This window comes from Lagopus muta, chromosome 3, assembly GCF_023343835.1.
Source record: "Lagopus muta isolate bLagMut1 chromosome 3, bLagMut1 primary, whole genome shotgun sequence".
NCBI classification, from domain to species: Eukaryota; Metazoa; Chordata; class Aves; order Galliformes; family Phasianidae; genus Lagopus; species Lagopus muta.
In genome coordinates, this window is record NC_064435.1 from 14,798,605 (window position 1) to 14,816,955 (window position 18,351).

At 40.8% G+C, this 18,351-nt stretch overlaps 2 protein-coding genes across 2 annotated transcripts in view; one reads left to right on the top strand and one right to left on the bottom strand.

Moving 5' to 3' along the window:
• Positions 1 to 263: 263 nt before the first annotated feature.
• On the bottom strand, positions 264 to 3,747 carry UTP23 (UTP23 small subunit processome component). Its single transcript, XM_048940455.1, has 3 exons — positions 3,542 to 3,747; positions 1,608 to 1,782; positions 264 to 747 (listed from the first exon to the last, which is right to left on the bottom strand). Exons 1-3 carry the CDS (start codon positions 3,727 to 3,729, stop codon positions 370 to 372), a joined length of 741 nt encoding a protein of 246 aa, XP_048796412.1. The 5' UTR covers positions 3,730 to 3,747; the 3' UTR covers positions 264 to 369.
• A 10,786-nt stretch (positions 3,748 to 14,533) lies between these two features.
• Positions 14,534 to 18,351, top strand: part of EIF3H (eukaryotic translation initiation factor 3 subunit H) — an 80,575-nt gene continuing 76,757 nt past the window's right edge. Inside the window, exon 1 of the mRNA XM_048940454.1 lies at positions 14,534 to 14,690. Coding sequence (XP_048796411.1) covers positions 14,571 to 14,690 — 120 coding nt within the window. The 5' untranslated portion in view covers positions 14,534 to 14,570. The remainder of the gene's footprint in view (positions 14,691 to 18,351) is intronic.

Below are 18,351 nucleotides of genomic sequence, written 5' to 3' on the forward strand. Positions count from 1 at the left end.
TTCTGCAAGTTAACTTTTGTAAAAAAGCAGCCTTGCAAACAACACAAGTAAACAGCATACCAAAAACCCATACAAAGCCCAAGAAACATGTCTAAAAATTGTTAATGATCACATGAGCACTCTGGCAGGAATCAAGATGCTGTAGAGAATAATGGAACTTGAGGGCTCCTAAATATTTTGTTGCATACCCCATTTCTAAACAACAGAATAAATGAAGACAATAACCTGCGAATGTTGAAAATGCAATAATAAGCAGTACCACCTCATAAAAACAAGTTTTAATATAAACAACTTAATTTCAGTTATTGCAAATTAATCCCGCTCTGTGCAGAGATCAACCAGTGTCCTGCATTGTTCACAAAGATGGCTTTATTCTTTCTCATTCTTCTGCACTGACAGCACAGTTTCTGTTTTAACCCTAATTCGCTTTCTTCTTCTTTTCTTCTTCTCGGCAGGTTTCTGGCTCTCCTGTGTCTTCTTCTTCTTCTTCAGACAGCTGAGAGGATTGGGGCCACCTGCCTTTTTACGTTTTCTTCTCTTTTCACCTTCTTGCTTTGCTAGTCCTTCTTTTTCTTTAAGTTGTATGATGCTTTGTTTCTGGTGCTCTGGAACAAGCTGACTGGTCTGCAACGTTTGAACAAATGCCAAAGACTTAGGAGAAGGTTTGTCTAGCACCATAGTGTTCTGAATAATAAAGAGGAGAGGAATGCCAGCCTTCTTTTTCACTTTGTTTGCTAAATCCTGGTCCTGTAAAATTAAATACTTCAGTCAATATTTTGAGATTAAACAGCATTTGCAATTCAAATGCACCTACTTTTAATACAAAACTATAAAGATAAATTACATTATGAAAAAGATAAGAAACTTAATCTACTAGATATACCTGGCAGGCTCTTTCAGAACAATTTACATTAAAATTTTTCTCCCTCTGATTAGCTGTACTTTGTTGGAAAATATGTTGTTTCCTTTTTTCCATGCTTGTGTAAGCCTACATGGATTTTTTTGAGAAGTGACATTTTATTTCACTCCATAACAAGATATTTAAAACTCTTTGTATCATAATAAGTAGAATAATTCTACTGTAGGCCACTGAATATATATTGCATATGTTACACCTACAGTCCCAAGAGTAGACCTAAGGAAAAAAGAACCTTGCTTATCTTATTCGTACACAAGTTCTATATTCCTTAGATATTAAAAAAAATAATAATAAAATCATTTAAAACTGCACATCTATGGTGCTTTAATTCTAAATTCACTTATCAGACTACCATGCACAGCAGTATGGGACAGGAGATGCACACGGAAGCAATTTGCAAGCTGACATTCATGACTTTTTTTCTTACATGTTACTAGGCAGTTGGTATATTTTCTCCATTTTCTGCTATACTAAGCAACGTGCCTCTTTGGTAAAACAAACAGGTTGTTCAAATAATACATAAGATTCCTATTTTATAATTAGCAATTACGTTTTAGAGTGAGGGAGGATTTACAAGACTAATTTCCACAAACTATACACGAATCTCATAACCAAAATTTCAATGCCCTTACGTATCAAAGGATCACACCAATTGAAATGCAGTTGCATCTCCCATGAGCATTTTTACCTGAGTAGCCACAAAGAAGTGATGAGGGTTGCCTTCCTCAACCATGGAAAGTAAACAGGCCGAGCCGCTCACAGGATCCTTGTGGTGAGAACAGCTTCGAACTTGAAAACTTTGGGCAATTAATTTTGCCCCATACAGTGCTTTGCCCAGTGATTCCAATTCTTTCAGAATGCATCTAAAACCCAAAACAGTGATTTCTGAACAATGAAATAATCACATTTTTTTACAATAGCAAATGGTTGATGGTATGAATGATCACATGTGAGTTAATGGGGAATGAATAATGCCACTCGTTCAGGCTCTGTGAGCTACAAATGGCACCCAGTAATCTGAGTGGAGTAACCAACCTGAATGCTTCAGCGACACTTCCTTGGTTCCAAACAAGATTAACCACTAACAACAGTAAGTTACATTAAATGGATTTTAAAACATTTCTTATCAATGGCACTGATAAGTCTTTACTTTTATGCACATGAACTGCTACTTAACAAATAAAATTACTTGAATTAGCATAAATTGATTAAACACTACATGGAAGTTAAACTCTGCATTAGTATCCATCACCTTGCTTTAGGCTTATGTTAGAAGCCAAATGACTCAAGCAAAAGGAGATTCTCCAAATGATTAAAAATCTGGGATTTTAAGTCTCTACAACCTCCCAATTAGACAACAAAACACAAAGCTGAAGTCCTCCTAGCACAGCTGACACAGGCAGGCACAGGATGGTGTAGCAGTGCACAGTGAAGCTATCTCAGATCATAACTGGGTGAAACTCAGGAGAGAACAGGTGATGAAACTCTACTACATGTGGAATGCAGTAGGAATGTACAGCCTGATCTTCATGGCCTTTTCCAACCTGAGCAATTTTAGGATTCTATAAATGGCCTCAAGCTGCATCAGGGGAGGTTTAGGTTGGATAACAGGAAAAACTTTACAGAAAGGGTTGTTAAGCACTGGAATAGGCTCCCTAGGGAGGTGGTTGCACTGACATCCCAGGATGTGTTTAAAAACCATTTGCATGAGGTGCTCAGGAACATGATTCAGCAGAGGGTTGTTAGAGTTACGGTGGCGTGGTTAGCTCATGGTTGCACTCAGTGACCTTTAAGGTCTTCTCCAACCTGAGCGATTCTGTGATTCCATGATTCTTGAAACACAGCTTCAAGGATACAGTACTGCAGCAATTCATCACAATTGTGTGTAACGAAGTACTCTGCATCTTTTACTTACTTTACTATGATCTGAGAAGTAACTGTAAGATGTTAAACAAAACTATTTTTCTTTCTAGATAATAAAGTTTAGCCTTTGGGGGGAGTCTTTATGGAGACTTGAACCTGTTCTTTTTATTTTGTTCTTTTTCTCCTGACCAGAGAGCAAGGCTATTTCCTTGGGAAAGCTCTGGCCATGCCACAAAGGTGGTTCCTCACCAACTCAGTGTGCTGACAGCAGAAAAAATGAACCTGTTCAGCTTCTCTAAGTCCGAACAGGTAAAAAAGATCCACTGATATCGATTACAGAAGGGAAAAAAAAAGTGACATTTAAACATGACTGGAATACAGTAACTCCCAAACCTTCTAAAGCTAAGGGCACGACTTGACAGCTTCTTCTGCTTAGAAGCATGGGTCAGTTCTGCAGTAGAATCGTGTTTAATTTTTATCCAACTGTATAAATCTTCCTGATACTTTCAATACTCGCCTCCACGGCGGGCAGCTTCAGGCCTCCATCACTTGATGGAACAGCACAATACACACATGCCACCTCCAGAAAAGCAGCTACTTATGAAGGAAGCTCGCCGCAGTCCGGTGCCTGAACACCCCGCCCCACAGCCGTGGACCCCCGCCCGGCTCCAACCCCACCTCCCCTCCAGCCACGAGGAGGTGCCGAGCAGGCGCCAGACGCCCCACGCACGCGCAGTGCGGCCCCCGGACGCGCAGTACCGGGTGGTGCAGAGCTGCGTGGCGCCGCCCAGATACCCGGGCAGCTGCTCGCGGATCTGGATCTTGTTGCGGAGCGCGGCGTGGCAGAACGTGCCGTCCACCAGCACCTGGAAGGGCTCGCGGAACTGGAAGTTGTGCCTGTAGAAGCCCATGTTCTTCTTGGCGTGCTTCTGCCGCGTGATCTTCATGGCGGCGCCGCCGGAAGCCGGGCGGAGGGGCGGGGCGTGCCGTGCCGTGCCGTGCTCCCGCCCTGAGCTGCCGGGGCTCTGAGGAGCGCTTCTTTTTTTTTGTCTTTTTTTCCCTTTTATTTATTTATTTATTTATTTATTTATTCTCCTTCTTTTTTTTTTTCTTTTTTTTTTTAATTTTCTTATTCTTTTTTTTTTTTTTTCTTTTTCTTTTCCTTTTTTGTTTCCCCTTTCCTCTTTCATTTGCAGTCCCAAAGACTTCAACATTAGTGTGGCACAATCATGCGTTGCTGTACTTTTCTCATGCAGAATTATTTGCTGCCCACTGACAATGTTAGGCTACAGTAGGTGTATCTATGTTTGAAATGATTTTTATTCGTGGCAAATAGAGAACTTAATTTCATTGTCGTGTGCAGAAGCAATAATTCAGACATTGCACAGACTGATTCTGAGCAGACAATGAGTGGCAGTGAGAAAACTGAACTTCATTCCTGTATTTTGGGCAGGCAAAAGGGATGGAGTGTCTCAGCACCATAAAAATAATCAGACAGAATGGATCACAGAACCACAGAATGGCCTGGGTTGGAAGGGACCGCAAAGATCATGAATCTCTAAGCCCCCCTGCCACATGCAGGGCCACCAACCTCCCCATTTAATACCAGACCAGGCTGCCCAGAGCCCCATCCAACCTGGCCTTGAACATCTCTAGGGATGGGACATCCACAGCCTCTCTGGGCAGCCTATTCCAGCACCTCACCACTCTCTCTGTAAAGAACTTAATGATAAATAGAGACATCTGGTTCTGCACAGGTATGGCAGGAGACATGTTAATGCCAGGGACAACTGAATTGCAAAGAAAACGTGTTAGCTCTGTGTAAAAAGGTTGTTCATAGAATCGTAAAATCACTAAGACTGGAAAAGACCTCTATGATCACCAGTCCAACTGTTTTCCTATCCCCATCATGCCCATTAAACTATGTCCCTCAGTGCCACATCTACATAGTTCTTAAGTATCTCCATGGATGGTCACTCCACCACCTCCCTGGGCAGCCTGCCCCACTATTTCTGTGAATAATTTGTTTCTAATAGCCAAGCTGAACCTCCCCTGGCACAACTTGAGGTCGTTACCCATTCATTACCACCTACAATCTGGTGGGTTTTTTTGTTAGGAGTGGGCTTGGGGAGCATCTGCCTCCAGAAAGAAGAGTTAAAAGAGTTAAAAGAAACTGAAAAATAATGCAACTAATTACTAATCTTGAGTTCTAAAGCTTAAATGGGAGAAGTGTTTACAGGATGAAAAGTGTGAAGAGCAGGTGATTGAGAGTAAGATATGCGTTATGGCTGTGCTGCTGGCAGTATTTTGCTGTCATTATGTCCTTTCCAGCAGCATTCAGGGAGCAGTTGCATGTGTTCATGAGTACCCTGGGCATACATGGGCACATGCCTTATGCTATGGGCTAAATTATATGCTGAATTTGTTGTTCTTTATTAAGTTTAATTCATGTTGCTGACCTATTCTCATACTGGCTTGGTATCCCAATTCCTCTAATTACATGGTCTCGTAATTTAAAAAATCAGATACACTCAATAAGACTCCAGAGCAAAACCTTATTTGATTAGGGTTTATTTATTTTTGAAGCTTGCTTTTTTTTTTTTTTTTTTTTTTAAACCAAGTTAACTGCCAAAGACAGGCAGTTATTCCTTATTAAGAACACTTTACCAGAACATTGCACACCAGAGGTATCAGCTAGAATGCCGAATCTGCAATGATAACAGCTGCTATTACAAAATGGAGATAAAAAGAAAAGCAAGTTAATGAGTTTGAACTAGTCATCACTTTGAACTAAACACAAAGTAAGATGTAATCCAAAGTTGGGTGTTAATACCACTGTAATGAGGTATTTCCCCCCTACTCAACTGGTAAATAACATGATCACAGACAAGTTGTAACGCAGTTGGTATGGCGAAATGCGTTCAGAAGACAAACAGGTGAAACTTGAAACTGACTTCTTCATTTTGCAGAAAACAGCATGAATGGTGTCACTGAATCACAGAATCATTAAGGCAGGAAAAGATTCTAGGACCATCTGATTTGACCGTCAATCCATCCCCACCATGCCCACTAAGCCATGTCCCTCCGTGACACATCTTCACCTTTTCTGAACACCTCCAAGGCCTGTGCCAATGCCTCACCACTCTATCTAGGAATGTTTTTCTAATAGCCAACCTGAACCTCCCCTAGCCCTACGCCATCTTATGATAGACTACTTGCAATACCGTTCAGTAAATTGTATTTCTCTTCTGAGTAATTCCTATAGGATATAATTTTAATGTATTTTAAATGTTAAAAGTAGTATCTGTAAGAACGTCAACTTAGTACATTTTTTATTCAACATTTTGTTTGATATTTTGATAGTATTTTGTGTATAATAAAATCCATCATTTTCCTTTCAAACTCAGTTATTTTATTATGTCCCTGAAATGTGTAGAAGGGATATTTTAATAAGAAACTTTAGGATCTTATGTGAGCTGCTGAATGCAGTGGTCTCTGACAGCTAGAGATTGTTCTTTCTTGGCTGCTGAAGTGTACATCCATCGGAAATCCATGTGTGCTGGCACAGGCACCATGCATATAACACTACCAGAAATCATATGTAATTTAAGTACAGCAAAGTTCTGTACCCCCTTTCTAGCTGATCACTACTGAAATTCACAGTTCACACTCACATTCAGAGATCCGTCAAAAAATGGCATGGCCTTCCAGTCCATCTGATAATTATATGTGGGCCTCAGGTTATATGTTAATTATATGTGGACCTGTGCAGGTCCGAGGTCTCTGCCTTCTCATTGCCTAGTTCAACTTCAACCTTGCTCCTGGATTACACATACATAAGATTTAATTAATGTAGGACAGCAAATACACCCATTGCTCTCTAACACACTCATATGCCCCCGTCTCTCTGTTTGCTGGGTGTATCTTCTGGCCTTGTGAACTCTAGCTGAGGCACGCAGCTTTCATGTGCAGCACCTGCTTACTCCTATATCCACTCTGATCCATATGAATGTCAAAATTTAGGCTGGTGCTCTGCAAGGTGGCTCTGCGCAGTCCCTTTAAAGGCCCACCAGTTTGTAGCTGAAGAGTTCTGTTCTACATTCTTGTGTTTGTTACCACCTGTTCAACTGGTAATTTCTGTGCGTCTGCCTGTGTGTAACATTTTATTTTATTTTATTTTATTTTATTTTATTTTATTTTATTTTATTTTATTTTATTTTATTTTAATTTAAGTGAGCATTTTACTGAAGATCTAACAGACCACTTGCAGTAACAGTAGACTGCCTACCAGAAGAAGCATCATCGTGGAAATGAAGATGAAAAGAGAATGAGAGGTGCAGAAGCACGACCACCATTAACTGACAGGAAAACAGCTCCCTGTATTTGAAAGACATGAAGCAGAATTTGAAGTGTGGCACTCCTTTGTCTGAAATGCAGGCCTCAGAAAGAATACTGCCCTACAGTACAGTTCTAATCTGAAAAAAAAAACAACCCACAACAGTTCCTATTACTTTTGCAATAATGTTTATACGCTGCGGGTAAGTATTTATGGAAATAACTATATACAAATATACAGCATTTATGAAAATAAGCCATCACACTGTAGGAGATCTGTATATACAAAATGTGAGCAGGGCTTGATACCGACCTTCCCAAACCTAAGCAATGATGAATCATAGGAAATTGAGCTTCACCACTTGCACACAAAATTACTTGCACCAGGAGAGCGTTAGCCCTTTTCAGAGAAGGCCATCTCTTGGCATAAAAGAGTTCAACTCTTGTTTTGAGATATGAGGTAAGGCAAGAGTAGACTGAAGTAACATGAAATTGCTGTGACATGTGGATTACTTGAAGCTATAGCTGTTCTTTAACTGTTCTGGAGCTGTTCTTTATCAGAAGAGCTTTGATGTGGGCCTAATAACAAAGATTTGCCTTAATAGCTGGCACTTGGCAAATGAGTGTAGCTTGGCAAGGAAAAGATCTCAACTCCTGATTCTCCCAGACTTGTCCTGTGTCAGACCTTTTTAATCTGAATGTGTTGCTCCCAGGCAAATGTTGTGCTGTGCTCTGTGGTTATCTGCAGTAAGTCCTAGCACCAGACATGCTTAGATACAAAAAATGAGTTGTTGTACAAAAATGAAAAATTACGATAAAGAAGCACACAACAGTAAAGCATTGTTGGAATATATCTGAAAATACTTTCCTAAGTGTATTTTAGAATTTTTCTGACGTATATGGAGGCCGCAGAAGTTTCAGCAGCATTTAATATGCTAAATTGTATTTGTCAGAATGTTTATTATTCATTGCTGGCTGCTCCTTTCATCACCTTGGGGCTAGTTTTGAGGTTTTGAATTTTAACCTTCATCACATACATTCATCTTTTACAGTACTTATTTTTCTATTATCTCCTGGGAATGCAGCATCTGGATTTCTAATAAACATGGCAGTGGCAATACTGGCTTTTCTTTACAGATTGGTATGAACTCACCAGATGACAATTGTATATGTGATAAAGCTTTCAGAACCTTACTTCAGTACTGTTACTGTACTTCTTAACTGGAAATTATTTCTGGGATAAATATCCTAACTACCCATCACAGGACATCCTGCACGAACTGCCATGTGAACTGTATCATGAATAGTGCACATTTAATGCAGAAGTTAGGATATTTGCTGTCACTACATTCTTGTGGCTTTCATGAGTAAGAAAACGAAGACAATGGACATCTATATAGGCTTTTAAGTGACAGCTTAGAGTAGCAGATACATGGAGAATGCTATGGAGAACAAAGATGTCACAGGAAACTTTAGTTTTCTTCCTAGTGCTGTAAGAAATTATAGTGCAGGAAATAATTAGTGAGATTCTCCACAGCTTCTCAAATATTATACCAGTCTTTTTAATTTTGTTTTTTTTTTGACCTTGAGCTAGAGTTTTAGGAGTGCTAAATAAAATCATACCTCAGTTAACAAAATCTTTCATCTTTCTGAATAGATACAGCGATACACATCAGTTCGGTTATGCAGCATTTTTGGCTGATGAAGCTCATTAAGATGTACATGCTAAACAAATGTTTTCATGCTGCTGTAAGTACACACAAGGGCATCCTTTGAGAGCAGCCTTTCCTCCCTGCACTGCTCATCAGGATGTGCACTCGTTAGTTACCATTCTGCTCGATGCGTGACATTGCAACAGTGGTTCCCCTGCACTTGCAGAGCTTGTAGATGAGACTGAGGTAAAGCGTGATAGAAAAGTGCCAGAAAAATAGGAAGTCTCTGGTACACAGAACTGGAATGTAACACTAATTTTATGATACCTGACATAATAGATAGGTGAAGGGAAAGAAGGAAGTGATGCTTTAAAGCTCGTCTCTTGTGCACATGAAGCTGTCCATTCTCATTTTGAGCAGAGCATCCCTCTCCCCCTCTTAGTTTTCTTTCTGATGGAAAGTAAATCCATTTATTTCCATTTGTTTCTTTATGTCTTGTTCTCCATGGAGAAGGTTGTTTTGTGTGTGACAGCATGTGTGATATTGAAAATCAGAAGGTGCACCAGTTGATTACAAAGATGGGGCTAAACAAATTGACATCAAAAGGTGAAATTGTGTGGTTCATTTCTTTCATTTCTTCTCTCAGATAAGAAATAAATTTTATGGCCCAAATTCTGATTTGCATGAGAGAATTCTGTTGCATGAGATACTAAGAATATATTCTCAGCCTTTAGTTGATATAATTAGAAATCAGTTAATTGGGAACAGAAAAGTAGAATCTTTAAAACTTGGAGATGAATGATATATATTCCCCATACTTGCCCAGTTTTCTAACACGATCCTACCTAAGAGTTTGGTTGTGCTTAGCAACTTCCAGGAAATTATTGCAAATAACTATTTTCTTTGCTTTACAATGATGGGAAAATAGATATTAAAAAAAAAAAAATGCAGAGAAAAAGTTGAACAATGGGAAGAAGAAAAGTCCAAAGAGAAGTGCTCATAGTTTTTAAATATTTCCCTCATGTGCACATGTACCTTATAGTGCCCATGATACCTGCCCCATATTTTAATGCAATGCTTTTACATTTATTCAAGCAAGTGCTAAAACATTACCTGTTTAAAAGCATGGCTAAAAGCAAGTACGACCTCTGAAACCTACATGCTTCATGAAAAGAAATTGAATTTTCAAAGCTCACATTCTGCCCTGAAGTTTCTTTATTGCATTTGATGTTTGTCTCCAGGGGTTTCCATGTGGTTGCTGCCCCCACCTTTACAATTGTTCTATTACTGCTGAACCTTACTACTTTCTATTCCCTATTCCAATAAAAAAAATCCAATAAAACCATTTCTTCACTTTGATTCTCAAGAAGAAAATGACAAAAAATTACACAATGCATTCCAGCATCGGCACCAATAACATCTTTTAAAATCCCAATTAGCCTTGTGACAAATCCTAGTACTTAAAAGTTCTTAGACACAAAATGCCCATGCGATCATATAATCATGTTACAACATTTACAAACATTTAACATCACTCACAGTAAGCACTGTCTGAATATTTGACTCATCAGAAGATGATTATTTATCAACGACACAGAAACTTGTTGATGCGCATGCATACGCATTCAGAGGACTGGCCTCAGTGAATTGCATCTGGCGAAGTGATTTATGTCTGAAGATGATACCAAGTATATGAATGAACACATGTATTCTTAGGTTAATCACTGTCTATTTCAAGTTGATTTCAATAGCTGATGCTTGGATCATTGTCAGTGCTCCCTGAAGAATGTGGCATGTTAGCAGCAATTTGTCTGGCCCAGGTTATACCTCCTCTTTGGTCTTAGAACTGAGACACCAAAAGGGGAACAACGGTGCCCTTAGATGACTCATGATCACATAAAGGCAAAATGAGTCAGGGGAACACATCTCAAACGACCACTGAGGGTCACTGAGGGTCACGTAATTCTGCTGAACAACTCTGCGCAGGCACAGATGGCTGGGGAAAGAAGACAAAAGGGGATGGAGTATTCTACTTGATTCATCTGATCAGTATGTAGGTAGGTGTTTTTTCTGTATTAACGAGGTGGAGTAATGTAGGACAGTATGTATAAATAGCTTGCATGAGCAAGAAGGAGATGTGCTTGACGTGTAGAAATAACCCATCTGACACCCAGCACAGAAACAACAGTCTCTCCTCTCTAAACATATTGTGTGTTTTGGGAGTGCACGGCTGTTAAATAGTAACAAAGAGAGGCTGGAGAATGCTGCCTTATTTATCAGCAAGATAATCAGCTCTCTTATTTATCAGCCAGAGGTGCTGCATTTCCCTTAGAACTGAAATGCAGATGTCACCAGAACACAAATGGCAGAAAATCTAGAATTACATAGGATTTACACACAATTCTGCTTCCTGGAGCTGGAAGAGGTGTGTGAAATTGCCTTTACGTAACACTCGGTGCTTCTGAACATACAGGTTCCCTGCCTCTTTGATTTCTCCCCATGCCACAGAAGAAGGCAGTGAACAAGATGGGTGGATGGTTGGCCAGGGTCAGTGCAGGCATGAGGGGCTTTCTTGGATTGTCACCCTCCCTTATGAGATATGAGATGGTGTGTGACCGCGAGGCCAGTGTTGAGATGAGAATATAAGAAAGGAATTTCAAAAGGAGGAAAGACACCGTGCCGTTTGGCATGTGCAGGAATTATGGAACGAGCTTTGCACTTGAATGTAGGGACTAAGTACAGTCTTGTGTTCACTGCAGTGCTCCCAAGTGCAAGCCTTACCTTACAAGGGAAAGATGCTAGATGGTTACTTCGCTTCTATGTGATATACTCACTTTCTAAGGCAGAGTGGGTATATTACATGTAATGGCACACTGAAAAAGGACAGCAATATACTCCTATGTGCCAGCTGCCTGTATGCTGTGGTGTTTGGAAATTTAAGCCTGAATACCTCATCTCTTCCAGAAAACAGCCTTTCTGAACTTGAGACTTCTGTAAGGGTGCAAGGTATTAGAAGATAATTTTGACTGGGCGTTAGGAGAATCTGTTGCCACCGAGTTGAGGAGATTATTTTAATACAAATGGTTTCTGTTTGCAGATAACAAATGTTGTTTTAGGTGATTATAGCTATTAATGCAACTTTGCATTTGGGGTGCTGTTGACTCTTAGTGCAAGTACAGACTGCTATATGTGTATCCTAAGTGATTCTTTTGTATTCCTGTACACTTTGTGATAATGAAATGAAGGTATTCATTATACTTCCAAATACCTGGAATTGCTCAGAGGGTAGGGAGAAAAAACACAGAATTCAGACACAACTCATTAACCAAGTGGTAACAAGTCATTGCAGGTTGGCTGATCTCTGGAACTATTCATGTGAATGGTCTTAGCCTGAAGCGTGTACAAAAGTAATTCAAGTTGGTTTAGCCCTTAAGGTAAAGTCAGTCTGACAATTTGGAAGGGATTACATCTTTGAAGCCTTAATCAGATTATTTACATTTAGCAGCACTTGTTCTGCTCATAGCATTGATATGGTGCAGCAAAGCTGTGGAGGCAAATGACACATCTGAATTATATCAAGGTTTTTACTTAAGTGGGACTGGAGAATAAAAGGGCTTTGTTTGGTTCCATCTGCCTTTTGACTTAGAGTATAATTTAAAAATGACTAATGGAGTTTGTGCACTACTTGAGCTTTCTAAATTATTTTGTGATGGAAGTCTTCTGTTCTGTGGTTTTCCTGAGTAGCTTGGGCAATGTTACTAATTCTTTTTTCAGCTTGACTTCCTTTTTATGTCCTCTTTTACAATAATTCAGCATTTTCAATGGTGAATTTCTCGTGGCCTTTAGCCTCTCATGATCTAAAGAGTTCTAAATAGAAGGAAGTTGATATTTTTCTTTCATTTTTCATGTTAATCATAATTAACCAGATTGACTGAGTTGTTCTGGCAGTGCACTAAACTTGAGCTCTGTGCCAGTCCCTAGAATAGGGCTATTTTGGTGCCCACAGCAACTCTTTGAACATATTGATGATCCGTGCAGTGGACTTTTTTTTTTTAAATTAAATGGAATTTTTGTTCAATATAGGCAGGAATAATGAATCACATTTGTGTTATTCAAGTAGTTTTCATTCCTTCTCAGTTTTCAGGTCTCTATGAATTTGCCAGTGGTAAAGCACAGTGTGTCTACTGACAGAAGGCGTGTTTTTTATTTTTAAATATGCTTTGCCAATACCTTTGAAATAGCCCATAGATTTCTAGGAGTCTGTAGGCTGGCCCTGAAAACCACAGTATTACCATAATACTGCTTTCTAATCTTAATTTTCTTGAATCAAAATCTATTTGATCATATGTGTAAATTAAATCTGGTTATGCAAGTGTATATAACAGTACTGTGAAGCATTTATATTCAAGCAATTAATTAATTTTGTTCTCTAGAAAAACTTCAAAAGACAATGCTAGTGGGAGTCAGCAGTCATGGGAGCCTGTGAAAGGTAGGACTCAAATCTGCAACACCTACACGATGGTTGAGCTCATTGGCCACAGGATACTACTGTGTAATTTGGGGTTGCTGTTGCATCAGCCTCTGACCAGTTTTTCGGAGCAGTGCCCTTAATCCAGTGTGCACACGCACACTTCAGTTTCTTTGGAGCACATCTGACCTCACTAATGCTGTAAATTTTAAATGGGACTCTCTATCTCCATTTAACAGCTTTTCCTCTGGGAAATCTAAAGTGGGCCTTATCTCACTCAACTTTATACATCTACTGTGAGGAGTTCAAGGCTAAGTTGGGCACCTAGATTTCTCATCTCAGTCCACGCAGATCCAGTCAGTGATATCAATGGCATTTAGGATATGATTTCCCTGGTGGGTGTTATGTTGTACGAGATTCTTTGCTTGAATCTGTTCCAGCCCTCATGCAAGCAGCTGGTAAGGATCATTCTGTGTGATGCTAAGGTCATTTTATTGGAACGAACGCTGGGCATGTGTCTGCTGGAAAATGCACATACACCTCGGCATTGGCATTGCAAAATAAGTTTCCCTGCCCCACTTAGAAATTACCATCAACCACATGATTGAAAAACTTCACAGTGAATTCCTACGAGATCACGCATTTGGCACAGGATCTGGAGAGGTTTTGATGTTTGGTCCATCTACCTTTCACAGCCAATTTCATTTTTCAGAACACGAGGGCAGGGTTTGGCGTACTTTAAAAAAAAGCATCAAATGAAAAGCAGGAATTGACTTTTAATACATCACTGAAACTCTCAAGCCCAAAACGAGTTGCTGCTCCTTCAGGGTTTTACTTCTGTCTAGGGTCAGGATTTTGTATCCCAGCTCAGCACGCCGAGCTGTTCTTTATGCTCAAGACGGGCACTCACGTTAACTGCATAGTCTGCTTTTTCTTTTTTTTTGAAGTAAAGTCCTAGGCTTTCACATGCATTTTCTCCCAGATTTCCAGTAGAAGGAAGCTTCCCCCTCGGCAATAAGCGAGTTTATTAGACATAAATCCCCCCCATCGAGCAAGACTTTCCTCAAATCTTCCTGTTAAGTACCCAGACGTAAGCTTACGGCTGACCCCAAACTCCCTCCCCACTGCCAGCCGCTGAGCCACAGCCGGACGAGCGGAGCGACACGGCGGCAAAGCTACAATCCTCTCGCACTGCAGCAGCCCCGCGCATGCGCGCTTCTTCCTCTCCCTCACCTGGAGTTTCCGCCCGGAGCCCTTTTCCGGCGCACCGCCTCGGCTTTGAAGCTCACTTCCGATGTTTCGCTTTTCTCTTTCCGGTTGGTGCGAGGGAAAGATGGCGTCTCGCAAGGAGAGCTCTGGAGCGGCCGGCGGTGGCTTTGGCGCCTCAAAGGGCAAAGGCAAGGCTGCCGCCACGGGAGACTCGGCCGTCAAACAAGTGCAGATCGATGGACTGGTGAGTGGCGGTGCCCGGGGGGCAGCTGGCGGCGGGCGGGTGGGGCGAAGGCTGGAGCCGCGTGGATCTCCGGTGGAGCCGGCCCGGCCCGGTCTGTGCAGCGCTGCGGGGGCTCCGTTCTGTCTCGATTCCTCCTCGAGTTGCCGCGGCCTGCACTCATCCCTTGGGGGCTGCGAGCTGCCCTACGCGAACCGGGGCAGGCTCTGGTGCTCGTATTCTCTGTTTCCACCCTTCGTACCTAGTGCTACGTGACGCCAAACGGGTGCCACCGAGGAGCACATGATGGAGTTTTCTTGATCTGTCTTTTGTCTCTTAACGTCTTTGATAAGCTTGCCCTGCCTACTGTGTTTTATTAAAAGAAATAATAGGAATAAAAAAGTGAAGCTGTCCTAATGGTGGTGACCATGCAGGCTTTGAGTGGGGGAGTGTTTGCAAAAGTTGGTTTTTGGTTTTGCTGCTGGCACCTCCTGTGTCTGTTGATGTATCATACACTTGGTGGTACTTAGGATGACACAGTGGGAAGAAGAGGTGATTGCTTCTACTTCTTAGGAGTAGAAGCACTGTTTATTGCTTCTTTGTCGTCTGGGTGTCATTGAAACAGTGTGCAGCTGAAGCATGAAGGAGAACCACATACTAGGAATGAGAAAGATTATGATTTGTGGGTAAGTACTGAAAAGCCTGCTGGTGTCTGTAAGGGATAGTCCCCACTCATCCCAGATTCACGCAGCTTAGTAAATATTTAAGACTACAGAGAGTGATTTATTTGCTTGTACAGAGTCGTGTGATTGAAAAGAGAGTACTTGAATTTCTGTGTGTGCCCATTTCTGCACTACTGTGTTCAGCTGCCAGTGGCTTTGGTGCATGGGGCTTTGTCAAGGAATAGTCAATACTAACCAGTCACAAAGCATAGTGTTAAAAATATAGCAACTGGCAGCAGACTGCTGTTGTTGCAAGCAGATCAGAGTCTTCTAGAGACCAGGACAGTGGTGTGTATGTTTTTTAACAAGTTTGAGGGAACAATATAAACATATTTGAGGGTAGGATACTTCTAGATTGGATTTGTTTCTGTCATAATGAAGAAAAGAGAACAGATGTGTAATCTGCTCTGTGAAATTCTGATCACTCACATCAGCTGTGAGTGGCCCTGGTGGTCTGCTTCTTGTCTGTCCAATGGCTTTGGATGCTTTTTACTTTCTTGTTTTCTCTTGTCTTTGTGTGTGGTAGTACCTCTTTTATGGAGATTAGAGCTGAAGCTGGCTTACTGAAAATTATGGACAGCTTTTACTGTTCCCTTTAGAAGGTATCTCAGTGGATTTAAGGTGCTTTCTCAGGTTGCAAATTGTGATTCTCAAATGTCCGTGTTTCTGTGTCTCTGTTCAAATGTCTCTGAAGTTTTAGCATAACTTTATTTTCTTTGCAACCAAAGTGCCTCCCATTGCCAGTCTTAGGACTGTTACACTCAAATTCTACTTGAATGTTTCTAGTCTCAGTGTCTCATTTATATTCTCACAAAGTAATGGGGATTTTTCAGTCTTGCATTAATGGTGATCAGAATAATTACATGCCAAAACTGGGGATGAATTAGTCTGAGCTAAGGAAGTCAGTGATCTGTTTCTCTCTACTGGTGCCTTATCTCTTGGCAGTGGCATAAGTAATTCTTTCAGACAGGCTCACTGTATAGGCTGCTTTGGTTTTGCTTATGCAACATGGAATAATCTGTCAGTATTCTGTATGTGTGAGAAAGTGAAAAGGCTTCTAGGAAGTCTGTTATTTCAGAGGAACAGTAAAGTACTAATATTTTTTTCCTCTTGAAGTTCTAAATGTCAGCATGCTACTTGAAAACGTAATACATGGTGCAGCAACACCTACTTTTCTGGCTTTCTCTTAAATACAAGTAGGGCATCTCGTAGTTAACTTCTTTAATTTTAATGTGATGCATTCTTTTTTTTTATTATGTGATGGTGCCATGTGGATTTGTAATAAGTGTTGTTTTGTTTCAGGTAGTGCAACAATATTTAAAAAGCACGGTTGTGGCTGGCGTAAAAGCTAACAGTGGAACCTTGGCTATTAAGATGGGATAAATCCACACAAATTTTAGAAGTATTATTACTTAAATAAAATACTCCACGGAGCAGTAGATTTAGGAAGAATCAGTAAGATTCTGTATCATGTTATAGACCCATGGCAACTTGAATGGAGTACATGAGTGTATTATAAAATACTTCTGAAGGTAATTGTGAACATAGTTTTCAATCTTTACAGTTTCTCAGAAAGAAGAAGAATAAAAGTCTGATGATCCCTCCAGGTCAGGCCTCACCTGGAATACTGTATCCAATTCTGGGCTCCCTTGTGCAAAAAAAGACAGGGATCTCTTGGAAAGAGTCCAGCGGAGGGCCACGAAGATGGTGAAGGGCCTGGAGCATCTCTCCTATGAAGAAAGGCTGAATGAACAGGATCTGTTCAACCTTGAGAAAAGAAGGCTCAGCGGTGATCTTACTAATGTTTATAAATGTCTTCAGTGTGGGAGTCAAGGAGACGTGGCCAACCTCTTTTCAGTGGTCTGTGGGGGCAGGACAAGCGGAAATGGCCATAAACTGCAGCATAGGAAGCTCTGCTCCAATATGCAAAGGAACTTCTTCACAGTGAGAGTGACGGAGCGCTGGAACAGGCTGCCCAGGGAGGTGGTGGAGTCTCCTTCTCTGGAGATGTTCAACACCCTCCTGGACACCTACCCGTGTGACCTGCTGTAGGGAGCCTGCTTTGCAGGGGGGTTGGACTCTACGATCTCCGGAGGTCCTTTCCAACCCCTACAATTCTGTGATTTTCTAGCAGTTTTTTTCTTGTAAAGTCAAGATCTCACTTGCCAAGTGGTGCTTATATTTGACTAACAGCTTCTGTATTGCAAGATAATGATATCTTAAGTATTCTATTCTGTTCTTATTTTACTTGCATAGAACACTTATCTTGTTTTCTCTTTTTATATGGCTGTCGGCAAGCAGCTTTTTCGTGTGTCCTCTTTTTTTTTTTTTTTTTTCTTGAGAGAAATTATCACTAACCTGCTCAAATTTGTCTACAATAATGGCTACAAAAGGATTTATGAAGCATCTTCAGTATTATCTGGAATTTTTAGAAACGGTAGCTGTACATATTTATCATAAATGTCCATTTGCAGTAGGCACCATTATAATGTAAGACTGAGACAAAAGAAAAAAAAAGACTGTTATTGCTGCTTGGATTATAGTAGGTGTTTGGACCAAGCTAGAGCGCTCACCTCCTTATCATAAAATGGCCTGGGTTGAGAAGAACCTCAAAGATCATCTGATTTCAACGCCCCTGCTATGTGCAGGGTCACCAAACACCAGACCAGGCTGCCCAGAGCCACATCCAGCCTGGCCTTGAATGCCTCCAGGGATGGGGCATCCACAGCTTCCTTGGGCAACCTGTTCCAGTGAATAGTTTCTTAAATTTGTTTCTCCATTTGGGGATCTGCAGTCTTTTCTAGCTGCTGCAGATTGCATTTTAAAGGCATTTTTGGAAGGTAAGCTTGTTCTTCCAGTAGAGTCTTCCCTGCTCAGCTGTCTGCTTTCATGGAGTCTGTAGGAGTTTATTTTTTTTGGAGTGAAATCACTTTGAAACTGTAGATGGTAAAACTTGATGCATG